The 24,243-nt window shown below is 46.3% G+C and overlaps 1 protein-coding gene and 1 pseudogene across 7 annotated transcripts in view; one reads left to right on the top strand and one right to left on the bottom strand.

Annotated features, from left to right (window-relative positions):
• Window positions 1–24,243, top strand: part of Enthd1 (ENTH domain containing 1) — a 114,731-nt gene that overhangs the window by 30,729 nt on the left and 59,759 nt on the right. For all 7 annotated transcript variants that reach the window (XM_087559094.1, XM_087559098.1, NM_001135913.1 and 4 more), the window contains 2 exon segments: window positions 814–1,062; window positions 19,744–19,862. In XM_087559094.1, coding sequence (XP_087415220.1) covers window positions 814–1,062; window positions 19,744–19,862 — 368 coding nt within the window.
• Window positions 6,796–7,141, bottom strand: Banf1-ps5 (BAF nuclear assembly factor 1, pseudogene 5; annotated as a pseudogene).

The raw sequence follows: 24,243 nt of genomic DNA, 5'->3' as shown, positions 1-24,243 counted from the left end.
CCAACAGATCTCTACCTTTCATATGACACTGAGAGAGCCCAACACACAGTAGGCCTTTTCAGTTAGGGACTATGAGGTGTCCACCAGAAACTAGTGGTGTTTAGAACAGGATTTGAAAAAAAAATATAAAGAAAATTTGGGAGGAAGAAGTGGCTAAGAGAAGAGACTGGAGAAAGTAACCTCTGTGCACACGCTTGCCTGTCTGTGCACGCGCTTGCCCGTCTGTGCACACGCTTGCCCGTCTGTGCAGGTGCATGTGGAGTCTGGAAGTTGAGACCAATGCCTTCCTCAATTCCTCTCCACCTTATTTTTTGAGAGAGGGTCTCACTGAACCCAGAGCTTGCCAATTGGTTAGGTTAGCTGGTCAGTGAGTCTTCGGCCCCTCCTGTCTAGGCTCCCCAGCATGGAGGTTGTAGGCACATGCTGCTACTCCTAGATTTTAGATGGATTCTGGGGATCTGGACTTGGGTTCTCCTGCTCCCAGAGCAAGGACTTTACCCACTGAGCAATCTCCCTCACCTCATGCTCAAACCTTCTCTGTGTGCCTCTGTTAGTGGATTTATTGCAATGTATGGATGGCTTTCCAAAGAAAAATCCAATAATGCATTTAAAATGAAAAGTGTAATGCCAGATAAGATACAGTCCCATCACGTGTTGATGATGTGTTTGCTCAGTGGGCACAGTGTGTCGCCGACAGTCTTCTGTCTTTCCACTTTGCTACCTTGACAGTTCTCCTTCCTTTTCTTTAGAATAAAATAAATTATAGCTTTAATCCGTTTTCCGTTTTTAAGCTAACTCTTGGGTGTTTTTCAGGTCGCTATATCCGGGAGAGGTCTAAGCAGGTCATAACTCTGCTGATGGATGAGCAGCTGCTTTACAAAGAGCGGGAGGTGGCGACTTGGACGAGGCAGCGGACCTCCTACTCTATGTCATTTCCCAAAAGATTGCCCGCCGCGGGGAACTCACCTGCAGCATGTGCTTCAGTCCTCATCCCGGAAAGCCTTACCTCGGAGAAGAGGCACTCGCAAGACTGCAAGAAGACTGCAAGCCTCTGTGGTAAAAGTGCGTACTGCGAGCAGCAGCCTAACGTGCAAGGTGCTCATTGAACACCTAGAGAGTGCCACACCAGCCTCCCCCCATTACCAACACCGCATCAGCAGGGCTAGCCCACTGCTTACTGCATTTTGCAGGGGATGAGGGGGGAGATATTCACTAGACAATTGGATGGAAGCATTCTGAATTCACATAAAATAGTTCTCAGCTAAGACCGTTAGCCTAGAGGATGTTGTTTTTGGCATCTTTATTTTTTTTAAAGGTTTATTGTTTATTTCATGTGAGTACACTGTCACTGTCTTCAGACACACCAGAAGAGGACATCAGATCTCATTACAGATGGTTGTGAGCCACCATGTGGTTGCTGGGAATTGAACTCAGGACCTCAGGAAGAGCAGTCGTGGCTCTTAACCGCTGAGCCATCTCTCCAGCCCCCTATTTTTGGCATCTTTATTTTCAGCTTAATATTTTTCTAACTGGAATGTGAAGGAGGCTTACTTTCTGGGAGTTAGAGACTGGGTACCTGGGCATGTTTTTTAGAATGTAGTGAAGATTCTAACATAGTTCAAATATTTTTCTAGCATGACTCTTTGTAAGGCTTTCCTTGGCCCAAAACCTTGAGTCTGGATTGCTGAACCTTCAAAGTGAGGTGGGGGAGACATAGCATTGTAAGGGAAGGAAAATGATCTTTCCTATTAATCTTTCTGAAACATCAGAGAATGCCCTCTTGCCGTAGCTTCTCCAGCACCTCTGATGACTTATGCATGAAGTGGGCAGTTAGGAGGAGAAAAGTTCTGCTAAGTCTGACTTAGTCTTAGCTGCTCCGTGAAAGCAGCTAAACTCAGTGTTGAAAGCGCGGGCATCGGAGGGGTTTCCGAGATTGCCTCCCGCTCCCAGCATCTGTGCTGTGGCAATAAGGTTTGCCCCCACCCCTACGTTGAAATGGAGTTTGCAGCGTGCTGACAGTGGGAGGTGGGGCCTCTGGGAAATGGTTAGGTTCCAGGGGTAGAGCCCTCCACAGGAATGAGCCCTGAGACCCTAGAGAGCTCTCTTTTAAATTCCTGCTGTGTGTACGGCAGCTTCTTAGGGCCTGGCCTCAAACTTAGGTGTAGCCACTCTGCGTTTAGAATCAATCACTGCTGTTTCTGAGCCTCCATTTCCTGGTGCTGTTGGCAGACTGAACCCACAAAGATATCTGTTAAGCAAAACCCCAAAAGAGCTGCAGGGACTCAACATAAGCAGTGAATCCCGGTTGTCAGCAAAGCCAGAAACTCAAAAGTATCAGCAGTTACATTAACACACGCTAACCCAGACTCGTCCTTCCCTGACTTTGTCAACAGTCAGCTTATAGCATGGGTCACTGATGAAGAAAGGCATTAAAGGGGGTTCTTTGTAGTTATAACAGTAAACACCACCAAATATGTCTAAAAGTAGGGGAACATCTTTTTTCAGGGATCCATTTATTATGGAATAAGCACCCCACAGCTGACACTAAGAACTGTGACACCAGCCAGGACTCTGCTGAGCTCATTCACCACCTTTTCCTCTTGTCTGTTATCGTTCTTGCTCTTCCGTGTGTGTGTGTGTGTGTGTGTGTGTGTGTGTGTGTGTGTGTGTGTGTGTGTGATGTACATGTAGGTGTGTGCATGCTGAGGGTACTGGAAGTCAATGCCAGTATCTTCCTTAACCGAGTCTGACTTTTTTTTGAGACAGGGTGGCTTCCTGAGCCCAGGTCTTGTCAGTTCAAGTAGGGAGGGTGTCTGGTCAGGGTGGAGCTCTTGTCTCTACCCACAGTGCTGGCTTTACAGATTGTGCTGCAGTGGCTGGCTTTTTACATAGTCCCTCTATCCAGCTCTGTGGAGCAAAGGTGGTCACTTGCAAGTCACATGTATTCTATAGGTCCTCATGCTCATGTGGTAAGTAGGTCCTTTACCAATGGAGCCCCGTCCGGGCCCTTCCTGTCGCTTGTTGGCGCCCTGTCCTCTTGAGCGTTCTCCCTTGGAATCTGAATGCCCAGCAGCTGTGGGGGCAGCAGCGGTGAGGGAGGGACTCAAGCTCCCTTCCTCACAGAGCTTCTGTGGCTGAGACCAGCCTACGGGCACACATGCACGGAATAACGTAAAGCATGTCAGACAGTCACGCATCCTTTATCAGAAGGGAAAGCAGTCAGGGACAGAGTGACAGGGACGGCTTGATTTGGGGACAGATAAGGGATTGAGCAGCCTTTTGGAGGAAGGGAATTTAAGCAGAGACCTAGCTGCAGTGCTGAAGCCAGTGGCCCAGGGGAGGAACAGGGGGGTCACGTGCTCCTGCCCGTAACCAGCCACAGCTTGGGTGACAACAGGCTAAGGAAGTGAGTCCTAAGTCACTGCAAAAGTAACTCATCCCTGGGCCATGCTGCGAGGCACACAAGAAATTCTGGCTTGTTAATTTATAGTCCTAGAGAAAGATCCACACAGCATCTCCCAATGTTACGGTGCACCTCAGTCACCCAGAAGAGCTCTGAATGACTGTTTTAAAATCATGAATGTAGGACATGGTGGCACACAACTGAAACCACAGTACTAAGGGGCCCAGTCAGGAGGACCAAGCTTGAAGCTAACTTGTGCCACACAGCTAGACCATGCCTCAAAGAAAAAATGAATTCTGAGGCTTTGTTATAATGAAATGCATTTAGTAGCACACACATATATAGTGAATGGCCTGCCATTTGCCAGGTGTGGTAAGCAAATCTGGTGTTTCTGCTGTCATGAAAGTGACATGGCGAGATGTACTCTCCAGTCAGCTCCATGAGGTCCAGGGCAGTACTGCAGGGTGTGCATGTTTAGATGCAGAAGCTGCTGGAGCCCTGTTAGTAGAAACTCGATTGGGTATTTCTGTTTCATTTACCCGCTGTCTGCACTAGATACATAGATGTATGCGTTTCTGCTTAGAAAGGGGGCAACTGGGCTGAGTCAGTGTAACTGTAGTACCATTCCACAGTCGCCATTTCTGTAAAGGGTTTGGATCACAAGCTGCACTTTAAAGGAAGAAATAAAGCAGACACTTGGGGACAAGAATAAGAAAAGGGAAATGAGTTGGGCAGGGGCCTCCTTACTGGGACTAGAGAAGTAGCATGGGTGCATGGAGAAGAGATGCGTGTGAGGTAGGTAATCACGTGTCAGAAGCAATGGGGGAACCACGCAAATCCTAGAGGCTTAAATGTAGCGGGCTTTCTTGTCCTCCTTAGCAATGCAGAACGGGTGTCTGAGGACCATGATACTGCTTCCTGTGGTATTAGCAGCCTCGGGCTCTTTCTGTCTTGGTGCTGCACCAAACTTGTGCGGTATAGCTACCTGGGCGCCGTCATCACATCCATGGTCTGGGTTATAGGAAGAAGGGAGTGCTCCGTCCTGTCAGGTGGCATCTGACGTTTTCCTTTCCGTGTTACTTTCACCCAGCCACATGGACACTCCTAGTCACAAGGGAGATCGGGAAGCTTGTGTCAACGATGCTTATTCAGAGAGAAGGGGGAGAATAAAGAGACGGTGAAATACTCTCCACCCCAGGGGGAAGGGTACAGGCAGAAGGGGCATCAGGCCTGTAAGAACTGCTTGTGTACCAAATGGAATAAAAACAAAATTTGAATATGCAGAAAAATGTGGGCAGATACTTGAAAGTTCTCTGAGCAATTAACGGAAGGCATAATACATGGTGTTTGGAAATCTCAGTTTGCTAGAGCTTGCCTCTAGGAAGCGGTTCGGGCCTTGAACAGGAGGGCTGTTTAGCTTAGTCACAGGACTTCGCCTTCCTATTACAGAAAACAGCTGTTTTGGGGAGATAATTCTTACTGCTTTGTGTGGAAATGAAGGGATGAGGGTTGTAGGGAGACTGCGAAGAACAATGGTTTCTGTCCGGGCACAGGGCCTGCTCTGGGTGGGAGAGATGAGGGGACAGTCCTGTCTGAAGACAGCACCACATCAAAGGGAGTCAACAGGCTAAGGGGATGTCACACTGGGAAAGAAAGGGAAAACTGAAAATGACTTCTGAATCCGAGTTAGAGGAAAGAGGTAGACGACGGTATCGTACAGGTAAATTTCCATCTGCGGGAGTCTAAAGACGTGTCTGCCTTATTTAGTTACAGCAAGATGTGCCACTGAGAGCCTCACTAGAAAGCCTCGCGCTGAGACAGCTGCGCCCGACTGCTTCGAGGTAAATTAGCAAAGGAAAGGAGCGAGTGCACAGAAGCAGCCTCTGTGCATCACCACTTCTTGTTTTTTCTCTCCACTCTTGGATGTTCCCCCTATGTTTTAATTCTTGTCGATTGCCTGGGTGGTTTTTGTTCGGAAGGTTTTGATTTTGGAGGAGGAAGTGCACTGAAGGCTAATTGCTGCTTGATGGGAAGCAGCGGGCTGCAGAGAGCAGCTCCACCCCAGCCCTGCTCTGCGGCTCTCCCAGGCCCTTCCTTCCTTAGAGGGGCACCAGAGCCTTTCTCTCTGAAGCGTTTCCTTCCCACCCCAGTACCTCTGAGCTCTCTGGAAGGTGCTGTCTTTGTAGTATTTAATGAGGGTTCCTCTGGGCAGTGCGAGGCAGAATGGCATTGTGTGTCGAATTCCTGTGCAGAAGACACAAGGTGGCTGCTGACCAGTTAGACTGCAGGCCATCCTCCTTCCTCTATAGCCACAGCCAGCACCATGGATGCCACTGTCTGTACTGACAACCCTGACATGGGCCAGGCTTGGTTACCTCTGCGCACACGCAACAGCTGACAGGGCTCACGGACACATCGGTTGTCACTGAAACACTTATGTTGATGAGGCCTTCTGTTGATCTCTTATAGTTTAAAAATAAACAAACAAAAAGACCCTATAATTCATATCCCCTGCCTTCCCAAACCAACAGTTTTTACAAAGGATATTGACTTCCGGTCTACCTTTCTTCTTTGTTTTGGAAAAGTAACTTTGTTCCTGTAAATGACGCAGGCTCACTGTACAGATCTGGTCACTAGGCAGGCACACATGCACACAGAAAGGTGACTGACACGCTGTGGACAGCTTGAGAGGAGTGTCCTTGTTGTTTTTCCCTTCGTGGAGGAGGGAACGGGGTCTCGATATGTAGCCCAGGCTGGCCTTGAACTCAGTCCTCCTGTCTCAGCTTCTCAAGTTCTGAAATCATAGGTGCACACCAGCTCAGTTATATTATATACTGATCTATGGTAGGCATTTCAAATGTCTGATTCTAGCAATAATTTAGGGGCCGCTTCTGTTCATGATCCCCAGTAGTCATAACAGATCTGCAGAGCATTCGCTGCTCCCACAGAACTGTGAGAATCCCCAAGGACTTTTCCTCACAAGTGCCAATAGTATCTGTTTTGAAGACATTATAAAGACTGATTGGATGAATTTTTTTGAAGGCCACTAACTTTATTAATTTAAAAATCTTTTATAAAGACAGTGACTGTTCTTGCCAAAAAAGAAGTCAAAGGGCATCTAACAGATGGTGAGGGAGAAGGAGGCAGTAATCCATTCAGGAAGGCTGGGAACTGCTGCCATGGAACTGCAGGGGGAGGGGAAGGGGAAGGCATGCGAGGGCAAGAAACCCAGAAAGGCTGAAATGCTGGGGGAAGAGAACTCCCAAAAGACCCTGGAGTACTTAGGAGATGAGGGTGACAACAGCAATCTTTTCCTTCGTGGAGGACTGGGAGGAGCCCCACCCTGCTGCAGACTATGCTGTGGCTGGGGGCTGCGGGGTCCCCAGAGAACATTACAAGAAGGCAGCACCCCATTCTCGAAGGCACCCAAAGCAGTCCCAGGACTGCTGGGCATCGGCACCACATGTGTCTTTCAGCCATTCTCAAAAGAGGTCTTCATCTTTCTTTAGTACCAGAAACTGGCCAGGGACCCCATACGCCTTGTCAGAGCCCCTTTCCTCCAGCTTCTTGCCCAGGACATCACCAATCCCAGCCAGGCTCCCCACTGGCTTCTCCCCCATAGGCTCTGTTACGAAGTCTCGGTGCTTTTGGGAGGTTGTCATCTTGATCAGGCTTAACCGACAGCTCCAGCTCTGGTAACGGCTCCTCGCGCCACTCCTGGATGAATTTTTTTAAAAAAAGAACCTGGAAATTTTTTTAAAAAGAAACCTACTTTAACAAATTAGAATATATGTCCAAAAAGAAAAATAATTATCTCAGAAGCAAGGTTGGAAAACAGAAAGTGATGGGTAGAGGGTCAACATGTTTACAGAGTGGAAAGAGCATCACTTGACTAGTTAGTTACGAACAACAGTGGAGTCCCAGCGCTTGGGAGGCCGAGGCAGGGGGATTGCCAAGAGTTCAAGGCCAGCCTGGGCTAGGATGAGACCCTGCCTCAAAACAAAACAAAAACAAACAAAAAACCCAAAGCTGAATAGCGGTGTCTGGGGCACAGAAGATGAAGGCAGATGGTTCTAAAGGTCTTTGCTGAGAGCTGAGAATATGACTCCCAACCTTCACGAGTAAGTGAGTCTCATAAGCTTTCCAGTAAGGCTCCAAGAGAAACAGAGCACACAGACTCCAACGAGGGGAGAAGTGTGACAAGAAAAAACCCTTACAAGTAAAGGTATCCAGCAAAGGGTAGAAATTAAAAGTAAACTGATACGGTTAAGCCCTAGAATATTAATTACAGTGGATGTTAGCAGATGGAACTCTGTTGGAATCAGAGACAAGATGTGGGCAAAGAAATCCTGACATAGGCTGTGAGTCTCAGTTCACGGAAGCAGACGGATAGAACATTATGAATATACATCATATACTAACTGGAGCAATAATGATAAACCAGGAGCCATGAGATGGCTCAGTAAAGGAAAGTGCTTGTCACTGAGCCTGGTGACCAGAACCCACAAAGTAGCTAGGGAGAAACAACTCCTGGGAGTTGTCACTGATCTTCAAAACGTGTGCAGTACCACACATGTTTCCACACAGGCATGTGCACCCCCCCCACATGCACACTCAGACAAACGTGTGCACACACACCACATACACACACACCCCTTATGCACAGGCATATGCATACACACATGCACATGCACACACACAAATAAACGTAAAAAATATTGAACAGAAAAAGAAAAGTAATGAAAAAATGTTCCCTTTCCCAAGGAAGATTAAAAAGCTTTAATGTGACTATTTTTAGTAAAGTAACTTCAAAGAGTGTGAAGCAGACTTTTGAACTACTATCACCGTAGATAATTCCCAGACAGACTTTTCCGTTAACCATAGGTGGAATGCACCAGATATTTCAGGAAACCTATATCATGCAGACCAGGTCTTCTGACCAAAATGCAATTAAGTTTGAATACAAGAGAGAGGACCCTGATACAGATGTCTAGTCACCACTACAGTGCACATGCGTGTGGTGTGTGAACATCTATAGGTGATCTCCACACAGAGACACTCGCGTAAGAAGTTAAATGCATGGAAGGAACAAACCCTTTCCATATAGAAAACTACAAAAGGTCTACAGAAGGCACACACAAAAAATAAGACCTTATTAAGATGATAAATGTAACATTAAAATATAAAACATATGAAACAAAAAATAAAAACAAAAAACAGGCTGGAGAGATGGCTCAGTGGCTAAGAGCACTGACTGCTCTTCCAGAGGTCCTGAGTTCAAATCCCAGCAACCACATGGTGGCTCACAACCATCTGTAATGGGGTCTGGCGCCCTCTTCTGGTGTGCATGAAGACAGCGACAGTGTTCACATATATAAACATACATCCTATCAGTCTTGAACAATAAACATTTTTTAAAAACGTGTGCAGGTGTTTGCTGCATGTATGTCTGAGTACCGTGCTTGTCCAATCCCCAGATGGCCAGAAGAGGACGTCAGATTCCCTGGAACTGTTGTTACAGACAGTTGTGAGCTGCCATGTGAGTGCTGGGAATTGAGCCCCATCATCTTGGTAGAGCCGCTAGTGCTCTTAACACATGAGCCATCTTTCCAGCTCCAATAAACATTTTAAAACATTTACTCACTGTGTGTGTGTGTGTGTGTGTGTGTGTCTGTGTGTGTGTGTGTGTGTGTGTGTGTGTGTGTGTGCGCACGCGCACGCATAGGTATCATGATGCATGTATAGAGGTCAGACAGAGGATAACTTTCAGGGATCAATTTTCTCCTTTCACCATGTGGGTCTCAGGAATTAAACTCAGGTTGTTAGTCTTGGTGGCAAGTACCCTTATCTGCTGGGTCATCTTGATGGCCCAATACACATATTTTTAAAGATACCATTTGTAATTTAAAAATCAAGATTGCTTAGGAACAAATCTTAGACAGGATCTCTGAGATCCATGCACTGTGGGTTATAATGCTTGATTGAAATAGATTAAGGAAGACCTGTATAAATGGGAAATAGACCATGATTATTGGAATCATGCAAATATGTCAGTTGTCTACAAATGGAAAAGTTGGAGGATTTTTCTGTCTGGCTGTTTTGGTCAGGCTGGTTCTCCTGTGGAGGCCATATACTGTAGGTTCGCTCCTTGCCCTCCACCCCTGGAGAATATTGGTACATTCTTTACTGTCATGAGAATCAAAAAAGGTCTGCAGACAAGGCCAGATGTCCCCTGTGGGCCACAATTGCCTCCAGCTGAGAACTACTGATTCAATGCAATTACAATCAAAATTTCCAGAAGGATTTTTAAAACAACTTGATGGGCTGATAATAAAATGTATTTTGAAAAATCAAAAAGTCAAGAATAATACCTGAGCGCGCGCACACTCACACACACACACACACACACACACACACACACACACACACACACACACATCTATAGGAGCCTGAACAAACTGTGATCCGTGGGAGTTCACATCACATCTATAATTTCAATACTTGGGAGACAGAGGCATGAGATCTTGAGTCCCATAGTAAGACACCCTGTTTCAAAAACGAAAACCAAACACCCCAAAGGAGAAGTAGGGGAAGGCCTCCTCCTTAATAAGACCAACAGGCATGCCTGGGGCAGGCAGGTGGGAGTGCAAACAGGACACAGCACTGTGCCCAGAAAGCAGTTGCACAACTGTGCACATAAAGGACGGTGGCATCATTTCAGGTTTATGGGGGAAGAGATGAATTGTTCAATAAATAATAGACCAGCCACTAAAGAAAATGAGATTAGGTCTCTGTCATATGCATGCACACAACAACAACAAAAATCTAGATATGTAGGACTTAAACATATAAAAGCAAATCTCAATGATGTTTGGAAGATTTAGGGAAATGTGTCTTCTGTAATGTCAGATAGAGAGACACTCTTTTTAGGCATATAACAAAGTGGGAGCAGCTTCTTGTCCCACAGGAATCCCTGGGACTGAATGCAGGTTTTCCGACTGGGTGGCATGTGCCTTAACCCACTGCGCCATCTTGGTAGACAGAACCTATTCTTTTCTCTCGTTCGGTTCTGGGGTTGAACTCTGGGCTCTATGCTACTCAAGTGCTCACCTCTGAACTCTGACCTCAGCCCCCCAAACAGCACAGATGTAAATACAACCATAAAGGAGCCAGCAGTGTGCTGTGTGGTAACCGTGTTCCTTTTTAGCCCAGTGCCTGCCCGGTGTCTCTACCTAATCTCCACCCCGTGTGGGCAGAACCTGAGGACAGTTACTTGCAATTGCTACATTCTATGGTGACAGAAAGTGAGAGGTCCCAAGCAGGAGAATGAGAGAACACATTGCTGCTGGCCTGAAGATGGGGTGAGGAATACAAGTGGCTTCTAGAAGCTTCGAGCAGGCCCAACCTACAGCCCTGGAGGAAGTGGAGCCTTTGGCTGAGGGGAGCTTAATTCCACCAAAACGTGAATGACCTAGGAAGTGATTCTTCCTCAGTCTTCAGACACGAAATTTGCTGAGCTGACACCTTGATTTTGGCCTCATGAGACCCGGAAGCAGTTCAGTATGAGGAAGCATCTCTCTTGGTTTCCTGGGGCTGCTTTTGTGTTTAAGTCTGATTGGTGTTGAGTTTTGCATTGTAGCGAAGTCAGGATCTGGTTTAATTCTTCTGCATGCGAATATCTGGTCTTGCTAACCCTGCTTACGGAGTACCCATCTGTCCTCTCCCACCAAACATTCTGGGCACCGTTGGTTCTTGGCTGACCGTACGTGTGTGGATTCATTTCTGAACAGTCTGTCCTGCTCCATGAATCTATATGTCCGGTTTGTGCCGGTACCATCTGCTCTGACCAGCTTCCGTGGATTTTTCTGCAGTAGATTTTGAGATCAAAACCCACCATATAGAAAGTAGGAAAAAAATCAGAATACTATGGGGAAATTTTCTAGCACATATAACCAAAAATGGATTAGCATGCAGAGTACGTAAAGATTCCCCACAAATGGGGGAGAGGTGGACAGAAAAATAGAGAAGACACTTTCTAGCAAAATGGAGGGCATGTGTAAGGCCAGGAAGCACTGTTTAGGAAGTCAGCCTTGCAGCATTTCGATAGCAACAGCAGTCAGAAAAAGGACATTTTGTGAGAGGATGTCACTTATGCCAACTTCAGAACCACTAGAGCAATTCCTCATCTGTTCCCTTCAGCTGGGCTCTTCACCCACTTGTTTCTCCGTCCCTCCTCCTCGCTTCCTGTTATGCGATGAGCGTATTTGTGTATTTGCCTGATTATTCTCTGACAGTCATTAAGGAGGGCCAATCTTTTGACATCATGACATGTGGCTGTCATCCACACTACACTGGGCCACATTCATGGCTCCTCTGGGATGCACGGGGCCTATGGGCTACAGGTCAGACATAGGTATTGAAGGCAGTGACATTAATGGCTGAGGTCTGGTTCAGGAGCCAGGCCACCTGGCTTTGTGTGATCTCGGATGTATTATTTAAGCCCTTCCCTTGTGAGTTCACCTTCCTGACGTGGTAATGTAGACTCCTGTAAAGTTGGCTCATGCGGGAGGCGAGCTGACAGCCACAGCACAGTGAACTCAGGCTGGGGTCCCCGTCACTCTTCTCATCACATCTGAGACCAGGGACGTTTCTCCGCCAGGTTAGAGTTTGGGCACATTTCTTACTGTTTCATTCTTTACAGAAAGAAGGAACAGAGAACTGAGCTGAAGCCATATACATCTTCTGTAGGGATCCCAGACTCCACTCTGTTTCTTGGTCTCTGTAAAGGGACATGCCCATTCTGTCCATTTGGGATCTGGGTCCTGGGCCCACAGGGCAGGGAAGAAAGCCTTGCTCTTTAGATAATCTGTCCACCTCAGTGTGAAAGTGCTCGTTCCTCCTCTCCGTGTGGCAGCACCTTCACACATCTCACTTGGCCCGTCCAGGACGGACCTTGGAAAAGAACAGCTCTGCCCATCCGTCTCTAGCTCCAGGCATGGTCGCACTGTCAGGCTCCCAGCATCACATCTCCCCACACAGATTCTGGGGAAGGAAGGCATCCTGGGCCTTGTTTCTTTTCTTGACCATCAGCTATTTTCTTTTCTTTCTTTTAACTGTTAGTTATTTTTAGTTACATTTGCTTCTATATAAGGTTCCTGTTGCTTTTCAAAACTAGTTTTGCCTTTAAAATATCTCATTGTTAGGTGGTGAGTTACAAAAACCTTCTGTGCATGTGGTGTGTGTGCATGTGCATGTCTGTGTGACTGTGCATGAGTGTGCCTCTCTCTCTGTCTCTCAGTTTCTCTCTCTCTCTCTCTCTCTCTCTCTCTCTCTCTCTCTCTCTCTCTCTCTCTGTGTGTGTGTGTGTGTGTGTGTGTTCCCACTTGCTTACGGAGGATTGAGCTGCTCACATGTCAAACAAGCGTCAGACTCAGATCACATGGACAAAAGGCTGAAGTAACATTGCCTATACCCCTCTCTAAAGGTCTGCTGGGGTGACAGTAGCCCCTCCTTCTTATCACCTACCCACTTCACTTAGTTAAAAAGAAATCTTCCTAAATGTGCTTTCTTCCTTTTTATTCTTCTCACCCTTAAAAAATTGCCTTCCCCAGCAAACCCTGAAATTCACCTTCAGAGGAAAAGAGATAGCGTTTGCATCCCCTGTCTCTGCTGAGAAGAAATAGTCAAAAGAGCAAGCTAGAGATGTGTCTAAGGGCAGCCTCCAGGACTTTCCCTACAAGGTCATGATGCTCCATTCCCTCAGCTGCTAGAAAGTCGGTGACTGAGGCATCCTCACCCTGCCCCCACCCTTCTCTGGGAACTCCTTATAGCAGAGGAGAGCCTCTTGGCCTAGGGTCCTGGTCCCTCCTGAGGGTGTGCACCCACTGATTAGCTCTCTTGCCTCATGGCAGCAACTATGAGGCGAGTCAAGCTTTTGACAGCTTCCAGAAGGATCCACCCAGTCCTCTCTTGCTCAAGTCCAGTCCTGCCTCCATGCCTCCCCACAGATCTCGTTTCTCAGAGCTCCTCCTGGTGAACCCCCACATGGACATGTGCCTTAGACAGTGTATTCTGGGGGAACTCGAAGCTAACAGACAGTCATAGCTGGTGAGCGTGAATGAAAGAGAAAAGAGAGACACCAGATGCCAGGAACCACTGATGGCCGCACCTCATGGCATTCTTGCCTGATTTCTGTGAGTTTAAGATTATAATGACAGTGGAAGTCTTTTGTTGTTTTAAAGAATAGAAGAGAGTAGTTTGAGGCTACTCGAGTATGGCTATGCTCCATGAGAAGGACTTGAGCGGAACGTGGTGGCTCATCTGCAGTCCTGGGCTACGCACTGAGAGAAACTGGAGTCAAGAGTCCAAACGCGTGAGTCTGCAAAGCTACAAAGAAGACTCCATCACCAGGAAGCTGCTTTTTCATCTTCCTGCTTCTTCAGTGTCCACTGAATCCAATCCTTTCATTCCCTTCTGCTCATCCTCTTCTGTCCATCCCACTCCCTTTCTCTCTTCCTTTCTTGTGTGCATGTGTGTGCACCTATATGCATAAAGATAGGCGTATGTGGAGACTGTAGGTCAATTTTGGACAGCTTTCTCAATTACTCTCCACCTTATTTTCCGAAATGTGTTTTCTCATGGAGCATAGACCATAGTGGTTCAGTGAGGTTAGGTGACCAGGGAGCTACAGAGATCTTCCCATCTCTCCCTCCCTAACTCTGGGATTTCTAAGTGCACACAGCTTTACCTGACTTTTTATGTGGGCCGTGGCGAGCCCAGCTCAGGTCCTCGTGTGTACACAGCAAACACTTTACCAACTGAGCCATGTCTCTCCATCATCTGGGTGTTTTCTGAGATACAGTATGTTCTTTTATGGAAACTTAAAACAAAAAACAACTGTGCCTCAGTTGTGCTGCCCAGGAAGGCCTCTGGAGCTAAGCCTGAGCACTCCTTCTCCCCCAGCCCCCCTGGGCTACAGTGTATGCCACCATCCTGTCCCAGCCTACCTGGACTACAGTGTATGCCACCATCCTGTCCCAGCCTCCCTGGGCTACAGTGTATGCCACCATCCTGCCCCAGCCTCCCTGGACTACAGTATACGCCACCACTCTGGTTCTGAAGAGTTCTTCAGAGTAATCGATACGTGTTTGCTTACATCAGCATCGAGAAGACCCTGCTGATCTATGGTGACAGCATTTGTTAACACTGGGGAGAAGTGGGACGGTTTGGATGTTCGAGTTTTCAGGGCATCTCAATTCCAGAGCCACAGCTACGCTGATAGCGTCTTGTAGTCAGAGCTCGGTATCTCATCTGAGAGCTATCATGGGGCCCATCAGTTCTGTTTCGAGGTATTATCTGGGCTCTGCAGGCTCAGTGGGATCTCCATCTCTCCAGATAGTCTCTAGGGAGTTCCGCAGCCGCAATACCGAGGAGCAACTCATCTTCAGTGACTCCCTGGCATCAATTCCTGTCCTCTCCTCACACTTTCCTCAGAGGCTTCTCAGTCACTTCCTCCTCCTCCATGGCTCGTGGTCTCACAGTCTTAATTGCTGAATTGTGGTGATGCCGGAGGGACTTCATTTCTGTCAAGGAACTACATGTGTGCACTTACCTCCTCCTTGACTTGTGGACATCTCGAGCACATGCTGTTTAGTCATGAAATCTGATGATGTGCACCTCACTTCCGGTATTGTGCTATCTGATGTCAAGGGAGGAAGATCATGAATGTTTGTAGGGTTTCTGCAGCCCGACTGATGTTCTTCTTGCCCACAGTAGCTTCATAGTATTTTAACCATTGTGTCACCTCGTTTTAACTGTTAACTTGATACAGCCTAGAACCACCTTGGAAGAGTCTCAGTGAGGAAATTTCTAGGTCAGGTTGGCCCGTGGGCATGTCTGTGAAGGACTGTCTTGATTATTAATTAGCGTGGGCAGACCCACCCTTCATGTGGGTGGTGCCATGGCCTGGATCTGGTTCTGAGCTGTGTAAGAGTGGAGAAAGCTCACTATGCACAGGCAGCAAGCCAGCAGCATGAGACTTCATTTCTCTGCTCTCCACTATGGCTGGCATGTGGCTAACGGCTGCAGTTTCTGCCTTGTAAGCCAAATACCGACCCCCCACACTCCCCCGCCTCGGTTACAGCAACAAAAATGAACTGTGATTCTGGGCCAGAGTGCATCCATGCTGCGTGTGACTCCTCTCATAGGTTCCTCAGAAGGGATTAATCTACCCCTGTGCTGTCTGTCAAACCCTGGCGCGTTGCATTTCGGATATAATTTTGCTGCTGAATACTGAAGGAGCAGTTGTGGCAGTTTCTGATTAAACCTAAGGAAAGCAGATAGATGACAGAAGTCCCGAGTCCCCACTGTTTGCCAAGATTAATTAGAAAATCTCCAAGTCAAAAATAAGTCCATTTTAATTACTCATCTTCATGTAAGTTCACAACAAAATGAGAAACTACAAACATGAAAGGTCTCATTACTTCTTCAGGATCTGGCACCTACTGTCCTTGTGCCTTCTGCCAGAAATGATTTCTGTCCTCCTGTTTACTGGCATGCACACCACCCATCAAAGCCCCTGGCATTATAGTTGTTCTTTCCCATAAGCCTGTCTGTGTGTGGAGCTTAACTTCCTGTCAGGCTGTGGGCTTGTTGAAGGTAGAGCCTGTCTCATGCTGCCCTATTGCTTCTAAGGCATTTTCATGTATAATTCCAGACTTATAAACTTCTTCACAAAGTTTTGGATTAGAATGTGGATTTTATAAAAGAGAATAAACATAAAGTCTGGTATGTTATAAACATAGACATAAAAGAGAAAAAGAAAAGCAAATCTGGTGTGGTGGCACATGCCTATAATCCCAGCTGCTTGGGAGTCGAGGGGATCACGAGTTCAAGGTCAGCCTGAAGCACATAGTAGGACTCCCAAGATGAAATTCAAAGAGCCCTTGCCTAGCATGCGTATAATATCTGGTCCAATTCCCAGTACTGGGAAAACAGGAGAGAAGAAGAAAATTACATCACATGTACATTCTCACTGATGTTAGCTCTGTTTGCGTGTGTGTCTGTGTGTGTGTCTGTGTGGGTTTGTGTCTGTGTGGGTTTGTGTGATGAGTGACAGCCGGGAGAACTTAGAAGAGGGCGTCAGATGCCCCTGGCGCTGGAGCTACGGGCTGACCAGATGTGTGCCACCCGATGCGGGTGCTGACCACCAAATCCAGGTCTTTTGCAGTAGCAGTCCACGCTCTGACCACTGACCACTCCCATCTCCTCTCACATCTTAAGGAGTGTACGTTCCATTAGGATTGAGACATGCAGCACTTCGTCTGAGGAAAACATGGGGTCCCTAACTGTGAAAACTGTGTCATTCCTTTCTCTTGCTGAGGTCGGATTTGATTCCACATCTCTCACTGAGTCTTAGTGTTTGAATTCTTGAAAGTCTCTCAAATATCAAATACATGCAAAAAATGTATTTTTGAGGAAGAATCTCACTCTAGAGCCCAGGCTGACTTCAAACTGCATTCCTCTGCCCCTGTCCCCATTGCTGGGCTTACAGACAAGCAGCCACTTTGCCCTGCTAGACTGACTTAGTACACATCCTATCAAAGCCGTTGGGTTCATCGTACGGTCTTAGAAGTACTTATCACGGGGTTGGGGATTTAGTTCAGTGGTAGAGCGCTTGCCTAGGAAACGCAAGGCCCTGGGTTCGGTCCCCAGCTCCAAAAAAAAGAAGTACTTATCACACATAAAGAACCCCACCTAATTGGAATCACGTGCTTTTATGCTCTAAGCAGAGCCATCCACTCACATATGAATCCCATTCATACCATTCGTCGCTCGCTGTCAGCACCATGCAGCATCCTTTTCATTTCATGGTTTTCATACACATAAATGCCTTAAAACCTGTTCACATTAATCATAGCCAGGCCTAGAAGGTGCTTTACTGTAGCACTGTCAATCCAATGAATTCCTTCCAAGCAACGTGCCAACAATTATCTAGTGACTTATTAGAGAAATATTTCCTATCTCTTGTCAGCTATAATGTGATGAAGTCTTTCATGTTTTTGAAAGCAAAGAGTGGAGAACACATTGTTTGGGGAAAGATTTTTTTAAACAGTCATTAGGAGTAATTTACTTTGTCAGCTTCTGGGAATAATAGAAAACACCTTTTATTAAAATGTACCAACTATTAATTAAACTTGTATTCTAACCTGACATAATCAGAAACTGCAGGGCAAATTCAAACCCTAACTGCCCTGTGGCTGTCAGGGTAATGTACTTTCCAGAAACCGATTTTACAGTACGCACTTTAAGTGTTTCCAATTCTTGGTAACTGCAGACTTGGTTTTCGCAGTTCTGGGAAAATATCTACCATATAATCTAGTTGGCAAATGCAGCCTTCATTGTCAAAACAGTAAATTGAATTGGATTTCAAGTGTTTTTTTTTCTCCATAAAATGCCCTACATATATATTCTAATGAATATAAATATTTCCATTACCTTCACATCTCTGCATCCTCTGCAATTATCATATTTCATGCACTTACTTGGGGTGTGTAAGCACCTGCGTATTTGCGCCCCTGCTTGTCGTAGCGCGTGAATGAAGGTCAAAGAACAACTTAGCCTGCCAAGCCATCTTGCCTGCCGTTTTCTTCAGGGGGGCGGGCATCTTGTGGATCCCAGTCTGCCTCCAAATCTGTATGTAGACACTGGCCCTGAACTCGGGACCCTCCTGCCTTTACCTCCTCAGTGCTAGGATTTCAGGCATGTACCACCATGCTGCCACAGGACTCCTAAAGCCTCTGCCAAAGCTGGCTCAGGCTCGGAGGCTTGTGAACTGCTGCACTCATAACGTAACGACACCTCTCCCCCACACCCCGGCTTTCATTACCCTGCTCTGGGGGGCTATTCCTTAGGAGTCATGCGCTCTTGGACCACAGATGGGGATGAAAAGCACCCGATGTGAAATGACATTGGTAACTGGCCCTGCCTCTCTGTGCAGTGATACCGTATATCCGAATATCAGGTATCCCGGTACGGACTGGTGTTAAGTACTCCTTATTGCCACTGCTTTGCCCTGAAAAGACTATGGATGGAACAGATTGCTGGGTCTTCCCTGACTTGACCAATGGAGGTCACTTTGAGGTGGCTTGCTTGTTTCGCTCTTTCTATTATTGGTGCCTTACATTTGGGGAAGAAGACCCATTCTCAAAATGGATACATGGTATGTCTTTGTTTTGTGCGGTGGGGAGAATTATGAATGGCAAAGAGGAAAGAGCTGGCCATTCCTCTTTTGGATAAGCTTTTGGAAGAAGCTCTGTAGATGCTGCAGATCTGGGGATGGAGTTCTTTCATAGTCACTGTAATTTTAGGCCCTTTGGGATAGTTATGTTCCCCACCACAGGTGTGCGAACACGATATGAAGGCAGCCGTCCCACACCTTTCGTTGTCCATAACAGCATGGCACGATGGAGTTAGCACTAGTGCTTTTAGACAGTTCTTTCTATCGCTTCTCGGCCTTTTGGCTAAGATCAAGTGTAGACAGTTCTTTCTTTTTAGGGCCCATGAATGCTGGGAAAATGCTAGGTGGCTGAGCTGCATCGTGGCCCAGAGGTCCACCTAGAACTGGTACTAATCCACAGTAACCAATCCAGCAAGGCAAGGGATATTAAAACAAAAAAAAATGCCAAATACAGAAAACATAGCAGACACACCAGCTTATTTTCATTGTATTTTTTTTTTTCGGAGCTGGGGACTGAACCCAGGGCCTTGAGCTTGCTAGGCAAGCGCTCTACCACTGAGCTAAATCCCCAACCCCATATGTTTTCTTTTATGTTTAAAGTTTTTGTTTTATATTAAAGGTATGTTCGCCTCATAAATAATCTATACACTTCTGATCTATTCTTCCCATATAGATATATGAAACTCACTTTACATCAATAAGACTCCCTAACTAATCTAATTATAGCCATCATTCTTATAGTCCTAAAATTCCCTTTGAATAGTGTTCACCTTTTGAAGTTCTGTTAGTTATACATTACTATGTGTTACGTTATAGCTACCACTGCATTTTACATTATTTTAAAAATACTTCTAATGATAAAGCTATGGCAGAACTGCTGAGATGGGACAGGGCCATGGACATGAAATTGTACTTTTTGAACCCCTCTGGGCTTGCTAATGTTGTGAAGAGCACACACGCAGAGGCGGCCCTCGGTGTGTGATGTGTACTTAGTAGGCAGAATGAATCCTCAGAAATCGTTAAAGTTATACACAAATACAAAATGCTAACATTCACTTATTTATCGCCAAAGAAAAACTGGAGCTTTACTTTCTGTTGACAGAAAACACCTCGAAGGCAAGGCTGAGGCTGGAGCAGTGCCAGGATGTGCCCTCGCCGGCTGGCTCCTCTCTGCCCCTGTACTTCCCTTCCCTGGGGATGAAGGCGTGGAAATCTACAGAGGTAGGCGCTCCGGTTCCCTTTGCTGCTGTGCAGGTAACCAAGCACAAGGTGGAAGCCGCCTTTGCAGCCCGCAAAGATGCCCTGCTGCTCTTGGCACTTGTGCTTTGTGTGACTCAGAGTCTTAAGTGTCAGTGAGGTAAAACTGTGATGGGTTCTCCCTAAGATTATAGTTCGTGCTGTTCGTTTACCGATTTGGTGGTACTAGGCGCGGAACCTAGTGCATGCTGGGCAACACCCTACCACCGAGCTATGCCCACAGCCTTAAAAAGCCTTTGCTGTGACTTTACAGGAAGTTGACAGAACAGTACAGCATCTTAACTGGCCTTGTTCTCTGCAGCATTGACAGTGCCATGCATTTAAATAATGATATTTGACCATTTTCATCCTCATGCCTTGCTCCTCCCCCTCCTCCTCTGCCTCCTCCCATGAAGCCCTTCTCCTCAGCAAGTCCTGCACAAGATTAGTCCTGGCAGAGCCTGTGCTTGGGCAAGTCAATCTGACTAAACTCGGTGCTCGCACAACAGAAGACATGGAAGCAGGAGGGGTGGGGCCTCATGGGCGCCTCTTCCATCCATGATGAAATGAGCAAATGAATATAATAAATGGATTTAAGAAGTTGGTAAGCAGAGGGCTGGGTCTGCAGCTGAGCGGTGGAGAGTGCTTTATGTACCTGAGGCCCTGGATCCAATCTACAGCACACGAGACATACAGACACACGAGACGGTGAAGGACCCCACAAAATATTACCCAGTCTCACATGTAATTAGGTAAAACACAAGTTTTGCGCCTTTCACGCTGATGAAAACAATGTTAATTGCTACCACCCTGTGTTTGCAGGGAGAGGAGGGGCCCTTCCGGCTTGCTGCTGGGTACAAGCAGGCATGCTATCTAAGAGTACAGTTTGACACCATTCAAACTCAAGACCAGCCTGTGTGAGTGCTCAGAGATGCCACTGTGAACACGCGGCTCGGAGAGGTGGCTCCATGAAGCGTTTTAGTGCAACGGTTGTAATAGATGGAAACAAGAAAAATCCTCAAATGACTACCAAAGGAAATGACCAAGTTAGCTTACATGTCAGGAACACAGCTCAGCTCTGTCCTGAGAGAAGCACGTTTGTAATGCGTACCTCAGTGAACATTCATTGCTGGGACAGCACACAATGAATGATTACATTATTACGTAGAAAGATGGCCAGGGTAGGTTGCTTAATCATATATATATATATGGTTCCATTTCATTTTTAAAAACTGTGTTTACAGAGAGAATTTCCCCCCAAATTCATAAAGCAGGGAGTACGAGTTGCCCCCGGTGAGGAGCTCCACACCCGTGGAGAAGTGAGCAGGACTCCTTGCTCACTTGTATTGCTGTTTTGCAATGAGTATTTTGCAATATATAAAATAATAATAAAAGCATGAATAAAGACATTAAAGTGCCTCTCTTCTGAGGAGAGGCAGTGACAGCCGAGACAAGCACGACGCGCCAACAGGATCAGAATAAGCATAATTTCCTCTTCTCCAGCAACTCTGATGAGGTCAAAATTGTGCAGATAGGACATATTGAGCAGAAATAAACCAAAGGGCAAAATTTGTATATTCTTCATTTTGTAGAATCCTAGATGGAAGCAGCAGAACACAGACATTTATCTTCCATCACCACTGACTTAGCAACTCACAAAGACATCAGGGCTTTGGTCAGCCTTAATTTTGTGTGAGCCACTTCACAACATCCCTATCAGTTGCTATGGAAACAGCTGCAACCAAAAAAAAAAAACAAAAAAAAAACCGCAACCTTGTTTTCTTTATTTTCCTAGTGGGCAGGAAAAAGGAATTTTTATTTGTTTGTTTTTGAGGTACTGAAAGCTACAGATAACCTTATTACCAAACTTAATGATTAAAAACTCTGGACAGTCTGAGGAAAGAAAATGGACCAGTGTCAATCATAAGCATAAAAGGTTTCCTTAGTTTTGATAACAATACTCTAGTGAGCCCTGTTCTACTTTTGAAAGCTCTGTTCTGCTAAGAATTTTATTTGTGAGGCTAGAGGGATGTCTCAGTCGGTGAGAGCACTTGCTGTGCAGGCATGAAGACCCGAGTTCAGATCCTGAGTACCCACGTAAGAAGTGGGCGGTGCTGGAGTGAAGAGCAGGGAGAGCAGAGGGGGAGGGAAAGCAGAGGGGAGAGAAGAGTATTATTAGCAAGCACAGTGAGCTCAAGGTTCAGCGAGCCCTTGTCTCAAGAGAATAAGGCATGGAGTGAAAGAAGAGATCCTTCCCGATCCTCCTGTCTTCAGATGCTTGTGTGTGGGCACATGCTCTTGCACACATGCACACATGCACTCGTGTGTGCACACACACATATGCACACACAAACACACACACGAAACTCAGTGGAACTATGAGTTCAATATGTAAAAGTGTACATTTCTCTTTATGGTTAAATGGCATTCCACTGTCTGGAGGGAGCACCATTCACCATTCTCCTACCAAAGCTTACTCCAGGTTTTGTCAATCATGAATAAAACAGCCAGGAACATTTATGTGGTGGAATAAGCCAGACTTGGATATATGTGTGTAGACTTTTGTCATTGAGAGCTGGGGAAGCTTTGTGTCTTTATAAGACACAATTCCTAAAATATAGAATGAAATTAATGCACTTGTGCTCATTTGGGGCTTTTCTTCTGCGATGGTATTTTTGGTCAGAGATGATGATGATGATGAGTTTAATGTGTGCAGAATCCAACAGGTAACCATGGATACTCTGTGCTTGCATCATCTTTGATATCCTTCCCATGGAAGAAAGGACACGCAGATAGACACACGACAGAAGAGATTGTTACAGGCTTGAGTCGGAGGCATGTCAGTCTAAGCTCATGCCATTCCTTATCGACAAGCTAAAGGGAAGAAAGCATACGATAATTCACTTGATAGAGCAATGCATCCGATACAGTCCAGCATGCGGTGGGCAAACAGTATGAGACAGTGAGATGCTGGGGGAGATGTTGTCAGCCCCGAGGTACACACCGGGCAATGTCAGAATGGCTGAAAGGGAAACAGTGACAGTCCCTGTGCCAGTGAGGATGTGGAGGAGTCAGACCACCCCTGTTTTGCTGGTAGGATTTTCAGAAGGTGAAGTCACCCTAGAAAACAGCTTGGCTGTGTCTTATTGAACACATGGGCTAGAAAGAGGGTTTGTGGTTTAGAGTACTTCCTGCTCTTGCACAGTTACCCAGGTTTGGTTCTCAACAGCCACATGGCAGCTCATAACCACCTATAACTCCGTTATGGGCACCAGGGATATACATGGTGCATAGAAACCCATGCAGGCAAAACAGTTGTACACAATAAATAAATATTAAAAAAAGAAAAACAGGGAGTTGGGGGTTTAGCTCAGTGGTAGAGCGCTTGCCTAGCAAGCACAAGGCCCTGGGTTCAGTCTTCAGCTCCGGAAAAAAAAAAAAAAGAAAAAGAAAAACAGCAACTGAATGTGTGTCTCTGGTGAACATGTTTGGTTAATCCCAGTACTCGGGAGGCAGGTGGATCTCTGTGAGTTCTAGGCCAGCCAGGGCTGCATAGTGAGACGCTGTCTCAAAAACACCAAAACCTGAATATATGACATCCACCCCTATACCTCAAAAATGGCACCCCTGGTCATCTCGTAGATACGCAAATCCACTTATACAAAAATTTGTACTCAGAAATTTTATTTCTAACAAGATACTCAAATCTAACAAGATGCCAGACACACTTGAAAGAGTTAAATTCCAGTATCTGGGGTACACCTCCCCAGCGACAGGAGGAACTCTCCGTGTACACAACGACCTGGGTAGATCTCCAGGAACTGTGCTGGATGAAAAGAGCCAATTCTAAAGGGTCGCACACTGTGTCATCCATTTACATAACACGCTTTAAAGGTCAACATTATAGACAGGCCAAACAGATCCACAGGACTCAGGGATAGGTTTGCTTTGTTTCCTGGCTGAATTCATGTCAGATCCCAAGCATGATATCCTAGTCAGGATTACTATTGCTGTGATGAAACACCATGACCAAAAGCAACTTGGTCATTTGGGGAGGAAAGGGTTTATGTCACTCACCATTTTGTATAACACTTCATTATCAAAAGCAGCGAGGGCAAGAACTCAAGCAGGGCAGGAACCTGGAGGCAAGAGATGATGAAGAGGCCATCAAGTGGTGCTGCTTACTGGTTTGCTCAGCTTTTTTTCTTATAGAGCCCAGGACCACACCACCCACAACGGGCTGGGCCCTTCATCCTCAATCACTAAGTAAGAAAATGCCCAGGTGTTAGTGGTGCACGCTTCTAATCCTGGCACTTAGGGGGCAGAAGCAGGTGAATCTCTGAGTTCCCCACCAGCCTGGTCTACA

Source organism: Rattus norvegicus, chromosome 7 (genome assembly GCF_021556685.1).
Source record: "Rattus norvegicus strain SHRSP/BbbUtx chromosome 7, alternate assembly SHRSP_T2T, whole genome shotgun sequence".
In the NCBI taxonomy this organism is placed as follows: Eukaryota; Metazoa; Chordata; class Mammalia; order Rodentia; family Muridae; genus Rattus; species Rattus norvegicus.
The sequence above is the reverse complement of the archived record's forward strand: the minus strand, read 5'-3'. Positions and strand labels throughout refer to the sequence as shown.